This window comes from Podarcis melisellensis (assembly GCF_964234715.1).
Source record: "Podarcis melisellensis genome assembly, chromosome: 1".
NCBI classification, from domain to species: Eukaryota; Metazoa; Chordata; class Lepidosauria; order Squamata; family Lacertidae; genus Podarcis; species Podarcis melisellensis.
In genome coordinates, this window is record NC_138528.1 from 19,234,529 (window position 1) to 19,248,165 (window position 13,637).

Below are 13,637 nucleotides of genomic sequence, written 5' to 3' on the forward strand. Positions count from 1 at the left end.
TGCATCTATTGGCAACCCAGGGAATTTCTCTTTCTCCACCCCCCGCCCCCACTCCCTCTCTCTCAGTACATCACACTTCAAGCCAATTGCAGAGTTTAAAGCTTGATTGCAGAGTTTAAAGCTATCTGGAACAGGCATTCCCAAGTGATTCCGGGCACTTTGCAATCGGTGACACGAGGAGTATCAAAGCAAGGCACGAACATCAGGCCAGAAGACTGACTGCTTCAAATGACACTCCAGCCTCCCAACAGTAGCGAGTAGGCAATGCTATGGAAATGTAGCTAATTGCAGCTTTTGTCATTTGCCAGTCCCCTTTTAGCCCGCAATAGTTTCATTTCAGTAATTGACTTCCACGCGCTACTTACAAATGCTCGTTTTTGCAGGTGGAATCTCAGAGTGATAGGAACACGTGACGCAGCCTGGTCACGCATAGGGTTAGGAAGAGATTTCCAGCATTTCAATATTCAGGCAGTATTAACCCAAAGCGATCCGTCCATGCAAGGGAAAGCGGGCATGAAGCCAGACACTGTGTAGGGCTACGTGAGATGAAAATAAGGCATCCTAAGTCAACAGGAAAGCAAAACCCCAAATACTGACAGCCTGGAATGTTTAGTCAAAGTTGTATTGGTGGATTTTAATAAAGAATAAAATAATTTCAAGATGTAACCCACAAATCAGACCTATGCTGTGTCAGTTTCCCCAATGAGTTTGCATTCAAACTGGCCAGAATAAAATGCTAGTAGTTTCTGGCTTCCTTTCATTGAGCAATTTGGTGAAAATGTTGCCTGTATATTTGGGGGGAGGGGCATTAGGGGAGGAGGAGTACCTCCAGTGGGGGACACATCATGCTCCTTCTAGGGTAGTGTCTCCACCTTTAGTCCGCATCCTGCCCTCAGATCTCACCTGTGGCTCCTAAAAGCTGTCAGCATGTGACAGCAACCACACCCCAGGATCAGCTTCGACTGGCCAGCTAAACCAGGCGAAGGTGGCTGATGGGTCTCAAACCCTCAGAGCGTTAGGGACTTCCCCTGCATATGAAGGCTCCAGTGGATTGGGCGAACGAGACCGATAGTGGGTCCAGCTGTCAAGATGGCAGTTTCTGCACATGCTGTAGAGGGATTTGAGGGCCACACAGAGCCCCTCATCAGCCCATCTGGGAGAAGAAAAACTCTGATCCTAAACCTCCACCGCCTTGCAGGCTATCTCCAGGAGAAGAAAAGGCTAAGGAGTAAACCCTGCACAAATCCAGAGCCGAGTCCCTAAGACGGTTGGATTGTGTGTACATCTCCTTCAAGCAACACCTGCAGCCAAGCTCTGCTTTCCTTTGGACCACATTAGAGAGGTCAAGAAGCAGGTCTTGTAATCTGGGCAGCCCAGGACCTCCATATACACTGCCCAGGCTAATGCATCTGTATGACTTCACCCCCGGTCACCCACAGTGAGAACAGATGGATGATTAGATGGTCGGTTGGCCTGATCCAGTAGGCTCTTACGTTCATATGAGCTAAGGACAGAGTATTTCTTCTTTCCAGAAAACAAAAAAGGCAAGGAAGGGGCAAATAAAATAGCAGATGAAGATGGGGACCCCTTTCCTCCCCCTCTCTCTCGCACAGGCCATTTGAAATGGGGCATAAATTCTATTGATTAAGATTGCACTGATTTCCAATCCGTTTCTCCCATGTCATTAGCAGTGGATGAAGCAGGGGAGAAAAGACTGTGAAGCAGGAGTGCGTGAACTGTGGCCCTCCAGATGTTGTTGGACTCCTGCTCCCATCGATCGCAGCCAGCAGGGCCATCAGTCACACATCATCACAGTTGCAGCACAACATCTGCAGGGCCTCAGGTTCCCCTACCCTGTTGCAAAGGAACGGCCTCCAAAGCGACAGCCATGGGCAGAAGGGCTTCTGGGCACAGCTGAAAAAGATGCTGCATTATGATGCACATCCATGCACCGCTGAACTGGCTGGATGCACCCATTGTCTAGAGTTGCCTCAGTTGGGACAGAGGTCTTTAATTAAGGAAGTTGCATCCGCTGACTGCAAGCTGGTATAAGCTTCCTCTTTTGCTTCCTGGCAGGGTGTTTTGCAAAGTAATCTCTGCAAGATTTATTGTCCCACCAGAAGGTGCTTCGGATGTTTGTGCTAACCATTTTGATCAACTAGATGAAATAGAGGAAAAACCATCATTCATCTGATTAAAAAATAAATTTAAAAAATCAAAACAAGACTCCAAGTGGAAAATTAGCTAGTAGAACCTTGACACCTCCACCTCAGCTGCTGCCCCTCTCTCTCCCCCTCTCTCCATCCCTCCCCCCATCTCTGAACATCTTTGGTTTCCAAAACTAACAGTGCAATCCTTTGCATGCTTATGGGGACATGGGTGGCACTGTGGTCTAAACCACTGAGCCCCTTAGGCTTGCTGATCAGAAGGTCGGCTGTTCAAATCCCCGCAATGGGGTGAGTTCCTGTTGCTCTGTCCCAGCTCCTGCCAACCTAGCAGTTCGAAAGCATGCCAGTGCAAGTAGATAAATAGGTACCACTGCAGCGGAAAGGTAAAAGGCGTTTTCGTGCGCTCTGGCACTTGTCATGGTCCTTCATGCACCAGAAGCGGTTTAATCATGCTGGCCACATGACCTGGAAAGCTGTCTGTGGACAAACGCAGGTTCCCTCAGCCTAAAAGCGAGATGAGTCGCCTTTCACTGGACTTAACTGTCCAGGGGTCCTTTACCTTTACCTTTTTACCTTATATGACAAGGTCTTCTCCATTCACTTTTCCATGCAATCCTTTGCATGCTTATACTTGCAAGCATGTTCCACTGTGTTTATGGGGACTTACTCCCAGGTACATATGCATGGGATTACAGACTAAGCCTGTGGACTCTCTGGCCACATCTGCACCATATATTTAAAGCACTATTATACCTCTTTCTCAATCATGGCCTTCCTGCAAATAATTATTGGGACTGTAGTTTGTTAAGGATGCAGAGAGTTGGTAGAGAATGCTATTCCCCTCACAGAGCTACAATTCCCAGTGTGGTTTAACGATCAAGCCCTCCTACGAGGGAACTGTAGCTCTGTGATCTACTAAAAACTTTCAGGACCCTCAGCCAACCATCGTTCCCAGGATTCTTTGGGGGAAACCATGACTGCTTAAAATGGTATAATAGTGCTTTAGACATGTGGTGAGAATTTGGCCTCTATGCGTTTCCCACTCAGAGCAACGTGGAAGGCATCCCTTCCAAAATTTCTACTGAAGTCTGGCATTGTGAGAGCTGCAAACATAAGCACTGGCTGCCATATATTGGCTTTTTGCTTTAATAGCCTTTTAACCAACTTTCTTAATGGACTGAATACAATTTAGATATGGAACTTGGCTAAAACGTAGCTTCAATTGGCTATTAAAATTTAAGAGCCAACTAAGACAGCTAATTACAAAAAAAGAGAGAGAGAGAGAGAGAGAGAAAGAAAAAGAGCTCCGGTGATAATGCTAAGCAGAATTAGTAATAGCAAATGACAGTCTGTCTAGTCTTATTCCCAAAGGGAAGCGGAATTCTTAACTGAGAAGTCAAGCAGACAATGTGAACCCCCCCTCCCCACTACCACCACCACCAAAAAACCCCCAACCCTTAATTATATTACTGGTGTTATGGCATCCCAAATCTGGCAGCTTTTTGGGGCAAACCATGTTTGCGTATCGGCAGGGGTGGGCTGCCAAAGCTATTCAATTCTGGGCTGTCAGATTCTTAAGAGATTATATATACACACACTCATTTAAGAATTATTACTGGGGGAATGGGAGCAAAGAGAGAGAGAAAATGAAACCATCAAACCAGCAGAGTATTTGGTGTGTGTGTGTTTAAGAGAGAGAGGGAAAGGACAGAACCCAACTCCTTATGCCTATAATTAAATCAAAGTCTCCCCTCCAGATATTTTAGATTAGAGAGGGAGGGGACCAAAGTACACAAGGATCTGCCTGCTGAATGTTTTGGCACCAAGAAGTGTTGTACGATTCATTATCAATACCCTCATTACACCATCAGCTGAAGTGCATACTAGTTCTCCTGTGAAGATTTATCATGTATGGTGGCTACTTTGAAAGGGGTGGGGGAGAGAAGATGGGGGAGGGGGAACCCCACGTAGGTAGTGGAGTCTTTAACATTCCCGACTCAAGTGTCTCCCTGCTGTGCCTGTAAATGTCAGTCCGGTTTTTTCACGGCTGTGCGCACAGATTAGAAACAGCAGGAGAGCTCGGGAGTATGACTACAATACCGGTAAGGACTCTTGTCTTCATGGCAGTGCTCAAGTGATTCTTGGAATGCAGGACCCTGCTGTTTTCTAATATTTACACACAACTGGAGTCATCAAGAGCAGTAAATGCAGTCTATAAGGAAGCTTGCTTCCTTTGTGTAAGGGACTTTACATTCAAATCAGGGCGCCCCAAGTGCTGCCACCCTCCTTCTGCTCCCTCCCACCCCACAGACAACAGGATAGGGCAATACTTTTTAACCATGTCGTCATAGCAATGCGCTTCCTATCTTCTCCCTGGTTCTTTAAAACACCAGGCAGCAGTTCCTAAGGAACGCCTCTCCTTAACGCCGTGGGGTTTTCGTTGGGCGAACAAACTTCTTGCTTTCCAAAACTCCCCCAAAATTGCCTTATCTCCCTCCATCTCTCCACTCTTGGATCTGAGGACATCCATTTTTGGAACCCTCCCTTGGTCAGGTCTGCCATTCTCAAGTCACTCCAAGCCCTGCTCCCGAATGTCAGTCCTCACTCTCTTGCTGCCTCTTCGGCCTGGAACTGCTTCCCAGAGAAACTTTCATGCAAACAAGTTCCATTAATTCCTTCAGCTCCATTCCTGGACCTTGGCCTTTCCAGGGACGCTTAGGAAGAACGAATACCAAAATGGACCAAACTAAAGTGCCTGGGATTGAAATGATTGCATATCCTTCCTGTTTGTTCTGGCCTTGGTGTGCTCCCCACCCCACAAACTTCTTCTGTGGCTTAAACTGTAAACTCCTTCGGCACAGATTTGTCACACCTGCTGCTAGTATAGCCCCAGCCATGTAAGTATGTACATCAGGGGCAGGGAACCTTTCGGAGACTGCGCGCTGCATTCCCACCTGAGTAATCTTCCAGGGGCCACATACCAGTGATATGCAGGGCCAGAGGCAAAAATGGCAGAAGCAAGAGCTGCGAATTTTTTCTTTGCCCAGTAGGCTAGTTTAGTTACACACACAGGAAACCACGAGGCACCAACGGAGATCAAGGGCACATTCCAGCCAGGAGAAAACACCCAAGGAGAATAAGAGCTGGGGAAAGGTCAGAATTAGAGGGCCAGAATCAGAGTTCCCTTGCAAGAGAGATTGACTCCTAAACCACCTTGAGAACTGTAGCTCTGTGAGGGGAATAGGGGTCTGCTAACCACTCTCAGCCCCCATAACTGCAGTGTCCAGCATCTTGTAGTGGCAGCCATAACCACTAAACGTGGTATGATACTGCTTTAAATGTATGGTGCAGATGGGGCCTTAGTGGGACATTGTTGTTGTTGTTGTTTTTGTTGTTATACCACCCTTCATCAGAGGAACATGGGGCACTTTACAGTATAAAAACACAAAACATAACAACAAGCCAAACAATAACTCCTCCAAAAATAAATTTATCAGTTCTTCCAATTTTTTTTTTTAGTTTGTTTTGGTTTTTTACCGTGCGTGGGAGGTACTAGTTGGTGCTTCTGTTTGTTTTACGGGTTGCAGTTTTGACCTCTCTATTTTTGTTCTTGTTTTCTGTGAACAGCAGCACATAAGTTACCCTAAGTAAATGCATATTGCCAGTCTTTTCTTGAGCTAGCAATTGCAATTGCACCCAGTCGGAAGCACATTTATCAAGCATGTACAGCACCTGGATCCCAACGCAGCTTGCACCCGAACACACTTCCACTTCAACCTCAGGTTTCATTTAAACAGAGACCAGAATTGGGACTTTATTTTTATTCAAGTTTGACATAAACTAAACAGTTAAATGAGCAGGTGCAAAAACAGCCATTCAAGATTTTTGAAAACTTCTGTACTAGTGTTAAAACTGTACATAAAAAACTTAAAATACTCCTTTTCCAGTTTCAGCTACATAATGCAGTGCTGCGTTGTGACTGCCTATAGGCTAAGCACATACAGAAAAAGGTAAAAGCCCATGATTACTGGAAAAGGAACAGTAACTAGTAAAAAGCAGCAAGCACTCATCATTTAGACTTTCCTATTTCTGGGTCTTCTTCCTGGGGGTCAAGGTTTTCTTGGCTTTGGGAGCGGTCTTCAGTGCCTTGGGTTTCGTGGCTCCTGCCTCTACAGTTGTAGAAAACAAAAACAATTTAGAGGTTAGAAATAACGACTACGGTAAAGTGGTCAGGATATAATCAGAACGTTTTATATTAACAAAGGAAAATCCACGTGAATTTGCTACTGATTTAGACCAGACATAAAAAAAAGAAAGGAAAGGAAACGCAACCTGCTCACATCAGCTTTAGGACACTCTTGAACCCCACAAAATTAATTTATAGCAGTAAAAATTGTAGAAGTAGTTTATAGTATTTCTAGCTATACAAACTATTTAGTCTGAAAAGGCAGCCTATGGGCAGTACCTAGTCCTCTATGCGATTTCATCTGGCCCCTGTTAAGATTCCTGGATAGTGATCCCTGTGTGTCTACACTGCCAAAGGAGATGACTATGTGAAGGCAGCTCTTAGGCACACAACGGGTCCTTTCCTCTATTCCTGAGTCCAGTGGTTAGCAGCGATGCTTGGGGAGCGTTCACTTCCTACAGTCCTGACACCAAGAGCATTTCCCCAAGCATCCACAGGAGCTGCCAAGGCCCAGGGATTAGGGAGGGGAAGGATAAAAAGGTGGGAAAGAAATAAATTCCAGCTTCAAGTGAGGAGGTGCCTCAGGTTAGCCCCCTATCTTTTCATGAACCCCACCTCTAAAATAAATACTTTCCATGTATGCTCCTGTACTGTAATATTGGTAATAACACTGTAATTGCATGTAGAATGGTCTCACAGCAGATCCACAGCCGGGGACCTGCAGCTGTATACATAGGTGTTCACACACCGAGTTCTTTATTTGCTGTTGTTACAGCACCCCTTCCCTCCCAGCCGCTCGTCTTATGTCTTCAGAGATCAATAAAAATACCCCACGACTGTTTAGAAATCTGAGTTGCAGGTAGGGCAGGGAGAAAAGAGGTGTTTGGCTGACGACAATGAACCCTCAATATATATTTGCAAGCGTGTAAGTCCCTCTCTGTGAGAAATTGATGCTCCAGTGCGGGAAATACATTTGGGGTAAAGCAAGGGCTGTTTTGGACAGTGGTGCCTTAGCAGGTAAAGAAGGAGCATAGGTGATTCATGCATTGGTTGTTCTCGCTGATATTTCATTGTCTAAATCACTTTGAAAACACAGAGATCTCTCACCTTGCCTGCTGTCAGATCTGATCTGTGTATTCCAAGACTTTTCAGGGCACAAATATGACTGCAAATGAGATCCATGTGCCAGTTAAGTAGAGTGCAGTCAGTTCTCCCTTCTGCTACTCCTATCACCCTCATATCCAAACTTGCTCGAAAATGAGCAAATCAGCTTCACATCCAACAGTGAAAGTTAAACAAAGGGAAATGAATTGGGGAGATTTTATATTTCTAGGGAGGACACAGAAGGCAAGGTCCAGAAACAACTAATGTTTCTCAGTAAAAAAAAAAAAGATAAAAGAAGCATACAAGCACTCATGCAGCTTTAACTAGGGAGTAGTAGGCAAACATCTCTAGTATCTAGTAAGATCTGGAATGGTCTCCCTCAGAAAGTTGTGGACTCTCCTTCCTTGGAGGTTTTTAAGCAAAGGTTGGATGGCCATCTGTCATGGATGCTTTAGCTGAGATTCCTGCACTGCAGGGGGTTAGACTAGATGATCCTTGGAATCTCTTCCAACTCTACAATCTCAGCTATTTATTATGTTTTTATATGTGCTGTAAGCCACCCAGAGTGGCTGGAGAAACCGAGCTAGATGGGTGAGGTATAAATAATAAAACTACAGTGGTACCTCTGGTTGCGAATGCTTCTGGTTGCACATGTGTCGGGTTATGAGCTCCACTAACCCAGAAATAGTGCTTCAGGTTAAGAACTTTGCTTCAGGATAAGAACAGAAATTGGGCTCCGGCGGTGCGGCAGCAGCAGGAGGCCCCATTAGCTAAAGTAGTGCTTCAGGTTAAGAACAGTTTCAGGTTAAGAACGGACCTCCGGAACGAATTAAGTACTTAACCTGAGGTACCACTGTACAGTGGTACCTCTGTTAGCAAATGCTTCTGGTTGCACATGTGTCGGGTTATGAGCTCCGCTAACCTGGAAGTAGCTGCTCCTGGTTGCGACCTTTGCCCAGGATGCAAGTGGAAATTGTGTGCCAGAGGCACGCAAACAGCAGGATGCCCCATTGCTGAAAGCGTGCCTCAGGTTAAGAACAGTTTCCGGTTACGAACGGACGTCCAGAACAGATTTAGTTCATACCCGGAGGTACCACTGTATAATAATAATAATAATAATAATAATAATAATAATAATAATAATAATAATAATAATTGACACATAAAACATGCACTATGAAAAGTAAAATTCTTGTACTTCCCACTAACAATTGCCTCCACCTCAATTGAAAGCCAAGCTCACATATATTAACAACAAACTCCTTATCCTGATGTCGGATCCCCATGTCACCAAAAGGACACCATCCACACAAAATTAACGAGACATTGGCAGGCTTAGAGTAACTCCAAGTTGTTCAAAAGTACAAAAAATAATAATAATCTGGGAGATCTCAAATGCAGGAGCCCAGTGATGACTGACTTTGCTTGGTAGACAAGGAATGCCAATTGGCTCTTGGGAGGGAGGGAATGGAAATTGAGGGGAAAGCGAAATGGGACACAGCATCCTGGAGTAAGGATAGCTGGACCTGAGAAGGAGCACCACACACTTTTATGTTGAAATTCCCAGTGCAACCTCAGACATCTGAAAAGGATACATGGGAGAAATGCCAGCCATATTTCAAGAAATTTAAAACAGGAGATGGGGTACCAAGACCAATTCTCAACACCACATGATTGGTTTGTTACTGGGAACAGAAAATAAAGAAATTGCAGCTGTACAAAGTTGTACTGCTGGAGAAACACCATGGAAAATATACATCATATGGCTGGGAAATCCTACACTGAGAGATTAGCCAACAGCTTAACAGGAAAAAACAGACCAGATAATGTGTGGGGTCTCTGAAAGAAGAAGACTCATAATGGATTACAGGCCCTGGACACTGAGGGCCCAATTCAGGCTTGAAAAGCGGAATGGCGCTGAAAGAACGTGCGCTCAGGGGCATAAAAATGGAAAACTTGCAAGTTAAGACGTCAGTGCTGGGCAAACTGGGTAACAGCCACTGCATGTATGGATGAGCAGTATATGCTAACAGGCTGCATCCGTTATGTAGAGAAGCAAGTTTCACAGAGTTTCAAGTACTGTACATCGTGTGGACAAGGGTAATCTAGTGGAAGACATACTTGGAAATTCCCTCCCCATCTAAATTCTCCTCTCCCCTGCCCCATGACCACCACCCCAAAGTATTAAAAGGAGCACGCCAGTCACTTTGAGAGACATCTTTACATTTACCAGCTCAAGAGGGCCATATCACTAGACTAACCATGCAAAACCTTCCCCCCCCCACAAAGGTTTTCTCTACGTTAAACCCCTTTTCTCTGCAACCTATACCTTGTACTGTCTCTACCTTCTACACTGCTAAACCCCTCTCTGTTAATTCTCTCTCTACCCCAGAGCATACATATTCTTCTTTCTGCATGTCACCTCTCTGTTTCTCCTTTTTCCTCATTAATTCTCTTCCTGCTCGCTTACGTCTTGCGGGGTCCAGAGGCACAAGCTCATGAATCTTTCGCTCTGCTAGCAATTCACACACTTGCGGAGCTTCAAGGCCAAGACATTGTTATTAATGGATTTATTTATACACCGCTTAATTGCAAAGGTGGAAAATGCTGAAGCCACACACTCTTCACACTGATTTCCCATAAAGCAGGACAAGTGGGGTGGCTGTTTAAAGCACAGCAGGAGCAGGGTGGAGAGGAATGCCAAACCCTTCCCTTGCCTATGTTTAACACCCTAAGCAACTTCACTTCACACACTTGATGGCGCCCTCCCATCAGCTGTCAAGGAAATAAACAACTACCTGACTTTTAGAAGGCATCTGAAGGCAGCCCTGTTTAAAGAAGTTTTTAAATGTCTGATGTTTCATTGTGTTTTTAATATTCTGTTGGGAGCCGCCCAGAGTGGCTGAGGAAACCCTGCCAGATGGGCAGGCTACAAATAATATGATTTTTTATTATTATTATTATTCCACCAACAGGGATCCACTGCAGAAAAGGCTCGTTCTCATGTTGCCACCCTCTGGACCTCTCATGGAGGAGGCACACGAGAAAGGACCTCAGACGATCATCACAGAGTCTGGGTCAGTTTATATGGGGATTGAGGAATTCCATTCCTCTGAAGTACCTCCGCCACCCCAAAAATAACCAAGCGGAAAGTTTTTGAAAGCTTTTTTTTTAAAAAAAAATCCACCTCTCTGACCCACCAACCCCCACCCCCCAAATTAAGCTAAACAATCGACAACTTAGTTATAACAGTTTCATGTTTAACAGAAGGTGACAGATTCATTTTAAAGCTGGGTTTTCCTCTTAACACGTTTCCACGTGTTAATAAAAGCTCAAAATAATAATAAAAAAGTTTCAAACATTTTTTTAAAAAACCAAACACACACAAAAACCAAGCAATGGATTTCATCCGTCCCAGAGCAGGCGAGACCAGGCTGGATAAGAGTAACAGACTGAGTGGAAGTCGAGTCCATTGAGTTATGCATACACCATGCATCTTCACTTGGAAATAGTATCACCTGCACCGATGCCTGTCTCTTAGGGATAGGCTCAGTGGCGGAAGGTGTGTGGGCTCCAACATCTAACCTCCGGCATTTCCTGCTAAAAAGATCTTGGTTGACAGGGCTGGTAAGTCTTGCTTTCAAAAGTTCTGCTGCTGCACACAGCCTGGGTCATAAGCTACCAATTATGCCAAAGCAGCACCAAGGTTCTTTTTCAGTCTATCTGGATAACTCCCTTTCCTTAAAGTAGCTCCACTCACTGTTGAATACGGCGGCGGCTGCGGCGGCTGCTGCTAGCCTCTGGCTGTAACCTGCTGTGATGAATTGGTCCTGGGGAGCGAGCACTTCCTGACAGTGAATTGGACAAGATAGGGGAGGATGAAAATGAGAACAGAGAGGAAAATAAAAGGTGGGGAAAGGGGCTGGGGACTACAACCAACCACAACCATCCGTTTTATATGTTGGGCCAAAAGCATATTTCGCGTTTGCTGCAGATAGACAACTGACAACCTTACATTCCCCAGGTTGCCCAGTATAAAAGAGTGACATTTATTGCAAAACTTAATGCTTTTTTATTTTCAGCAAAATGAAAGATCTATGACAAATACCAATGGGGTACTTACTAGAGGTAGCACGTCTTCTTCTTTTGATGTTTTTCGCATCTTCTACAGCTGTTTTGCCATTGTCTTCATCAGCAGAGGCTGGCCCTGATGCAGCAGCTGCTTTTCTTTTCGTCTATCCCCGAACAAAACAAGAAACAAAGCCACACTTTATACAAAGCAGAAAAGTGCATGCAGACAAGTTAAATCACAAAATGATGCACTGTAGTAAACTGTTTCGCATGTTTCTCCATCTTTGCCCTTGTGTGAGTAACCAGATCAAAAGCCTATAGGAGGAATAGTATTTTGTCATAATTAACACACCATGGTTTTCATTCCCTCATTTTGAAAGTTTGTTGTTGTTTTTAAATGAGGTTCCTATGCAAACCCATAGTCTGTTGGAGAACAAGGTTGTAGTTGCAATCATGAGGTATAATACATCAAATGCTGTATCATTAAAATGCATGTGGATTGCATTCAGACACAAGGGTATTCCGCCAGCCACAGACTAGAAAATGAACTTTGTGGGATTCCCGAGTAACTGAGCTCAAATGTTTATTTTAAAGTTTCTTGTCTTTGAGATCACAGGGGAAAAAGCGTCACAATTTTTACAATATGTGGATAGCATCAGCTAGGAATGCACAAGAACTCTGATTTTTGCAAACTGCTATACAAAATGAGCAGATCTGCACCTCTCGGACCAATACAGTATGTGCATTGGAACTTTGCTATGCACCTGATTTCACATTTCTCCAAATGGCACGACACAGTTCTTGGCTAATTCAAAGTATGTGTTAAGAACACGTTTTGAGAGAAAATGCATACATTTAATATTTTTAAGGATTTCTTTCTTTTCTTTTTAAATGCAAATTAATGCAGAAAGAGAACTTAATCGTGTGGGGAACATGTTCAAGTGACACGGATCAGAAAGAGACAGATTCCCTCCTTCCTCATCATGGGAACTGAGCCTGAAAAAATGTCTCTCCTTTATCTCTCCCCACCCCCTTGCCACATCACCCTATGGGAAGACCTGGTTCTCAACCAAAGATACATCAGGTTAGACATATTCTAAAAACAACAGAGCATGCAAAATACTTTAAAATAAATCGGGTGTCTCTCTTTTCCCATCACCTCCTCTCCCCCCCCCTGCTTTTTTGCAATGAATGTCGACAAGCCAGTACGTTTTGCCAGACACACAAACACATCTTCACCCATAAGCATAAAAATAACTGCGAAAGTTCAGCCTGCTTTTGGGGGGTAAGTTTGACAAACGTGTAGCTTTACTGAAATAGCTGCTGAAGTGGTTGCAACCTCACATAGCTGATGAGAGAAGGGGAGAGTGCATTACATCTTTCCAAAGTGTTGCTTCATGATTACCATCTAAACCCTGCTGGGCTGAACAGATTGGTTCGATAATTACATACAATAACTGCAGTGGGCAGGTAACCCTCAGCTGGCACAGGGCAGCTCCCCTGTGAGAACTTCCATATGCAAACTGCACTGATGGAGTGCATTAGGTACATCTTTCCTGCCGGTGCACAGGCCTGATTAACGCCAACCAAGACTCCAAGGTTAGCATGTCAGCAGATTTGTGATGCATTAGGCAGGAATAAACACAGACACTTTTGTTCGTTCTGACCAAAATTAAGGAGGAATATTTCACCACTGTATTGCTTTTATATTCAGGATATAAACGCATTCCTCCTGGTTGCACCGAGGAGAGATTTTTAAAAGGCTCATTGTGAAAACAGATATCCAATACTTCCCACACAAAAAGCAAAAGGACATTTATCTTGTTTCCAAGCTTATTCAATAAAAAAAGGGATTTCTTAATCTTGATGCAGGTGAGTTACATGGCAAGAGAAGTCAGGCATCATTCTCTGACAGAGGCATCACCCATGTTTGATGCAGAGTGCAAGGCAAACTATGAATCACTAATTCATATTTATTTCACTTCAAATGTTTCCTAACAGTTATCGAGTGTCATCAATGGGCCCATCACCGAGCATAAGACATGCCCCACGGCTTGAGTAGTTTACAGGAACAATAATGGATGCTTTCACTGCACCACAATGAGGAT

At 44.3% G+C, this 13,637-nt stretch overlaps 1 protein-coding gene across 5 annotated transcripts in view; it reads right to left on the reverse strand.

Moving 5' to 3' along the window:
* Positions 1–5,974: 5,974 nt before the first annotated feature.
* Positions 5,975–13,637, reverse strand: part of VRK1 (VRK serine/threonine kinase 1) — a 41,994-nt gene continuing 34,331 nt past the window's right edge. For 4 of the 5 annotated variants that reach the window (XM_081913402.1, XM_081913401.1, XM_081913400.1 and 1 more), the window contains exons 12-14: positions 11,582–11,693; positions 11,219–11,306; positions 5,975–6,337 (exon numbers count right to left, since the gene is read on the reverse strand). In XM_081913402.1, the coding sequence (XP_081769528.1) occupies positions 6,238–6,337; positions 11,219–11,306; positions 11,582–11,693 (300 nt within the window). In that variant the 3' untranslated portion in view covers positions 5,975–6,237. The remainder of the gene's footprint in view (positions 6,338–11,218; positions 11,307–11,581; positions 11,694–13,637) is intronic. The other variant, XM_081913403.1, reaches the window with a different exon arrangement.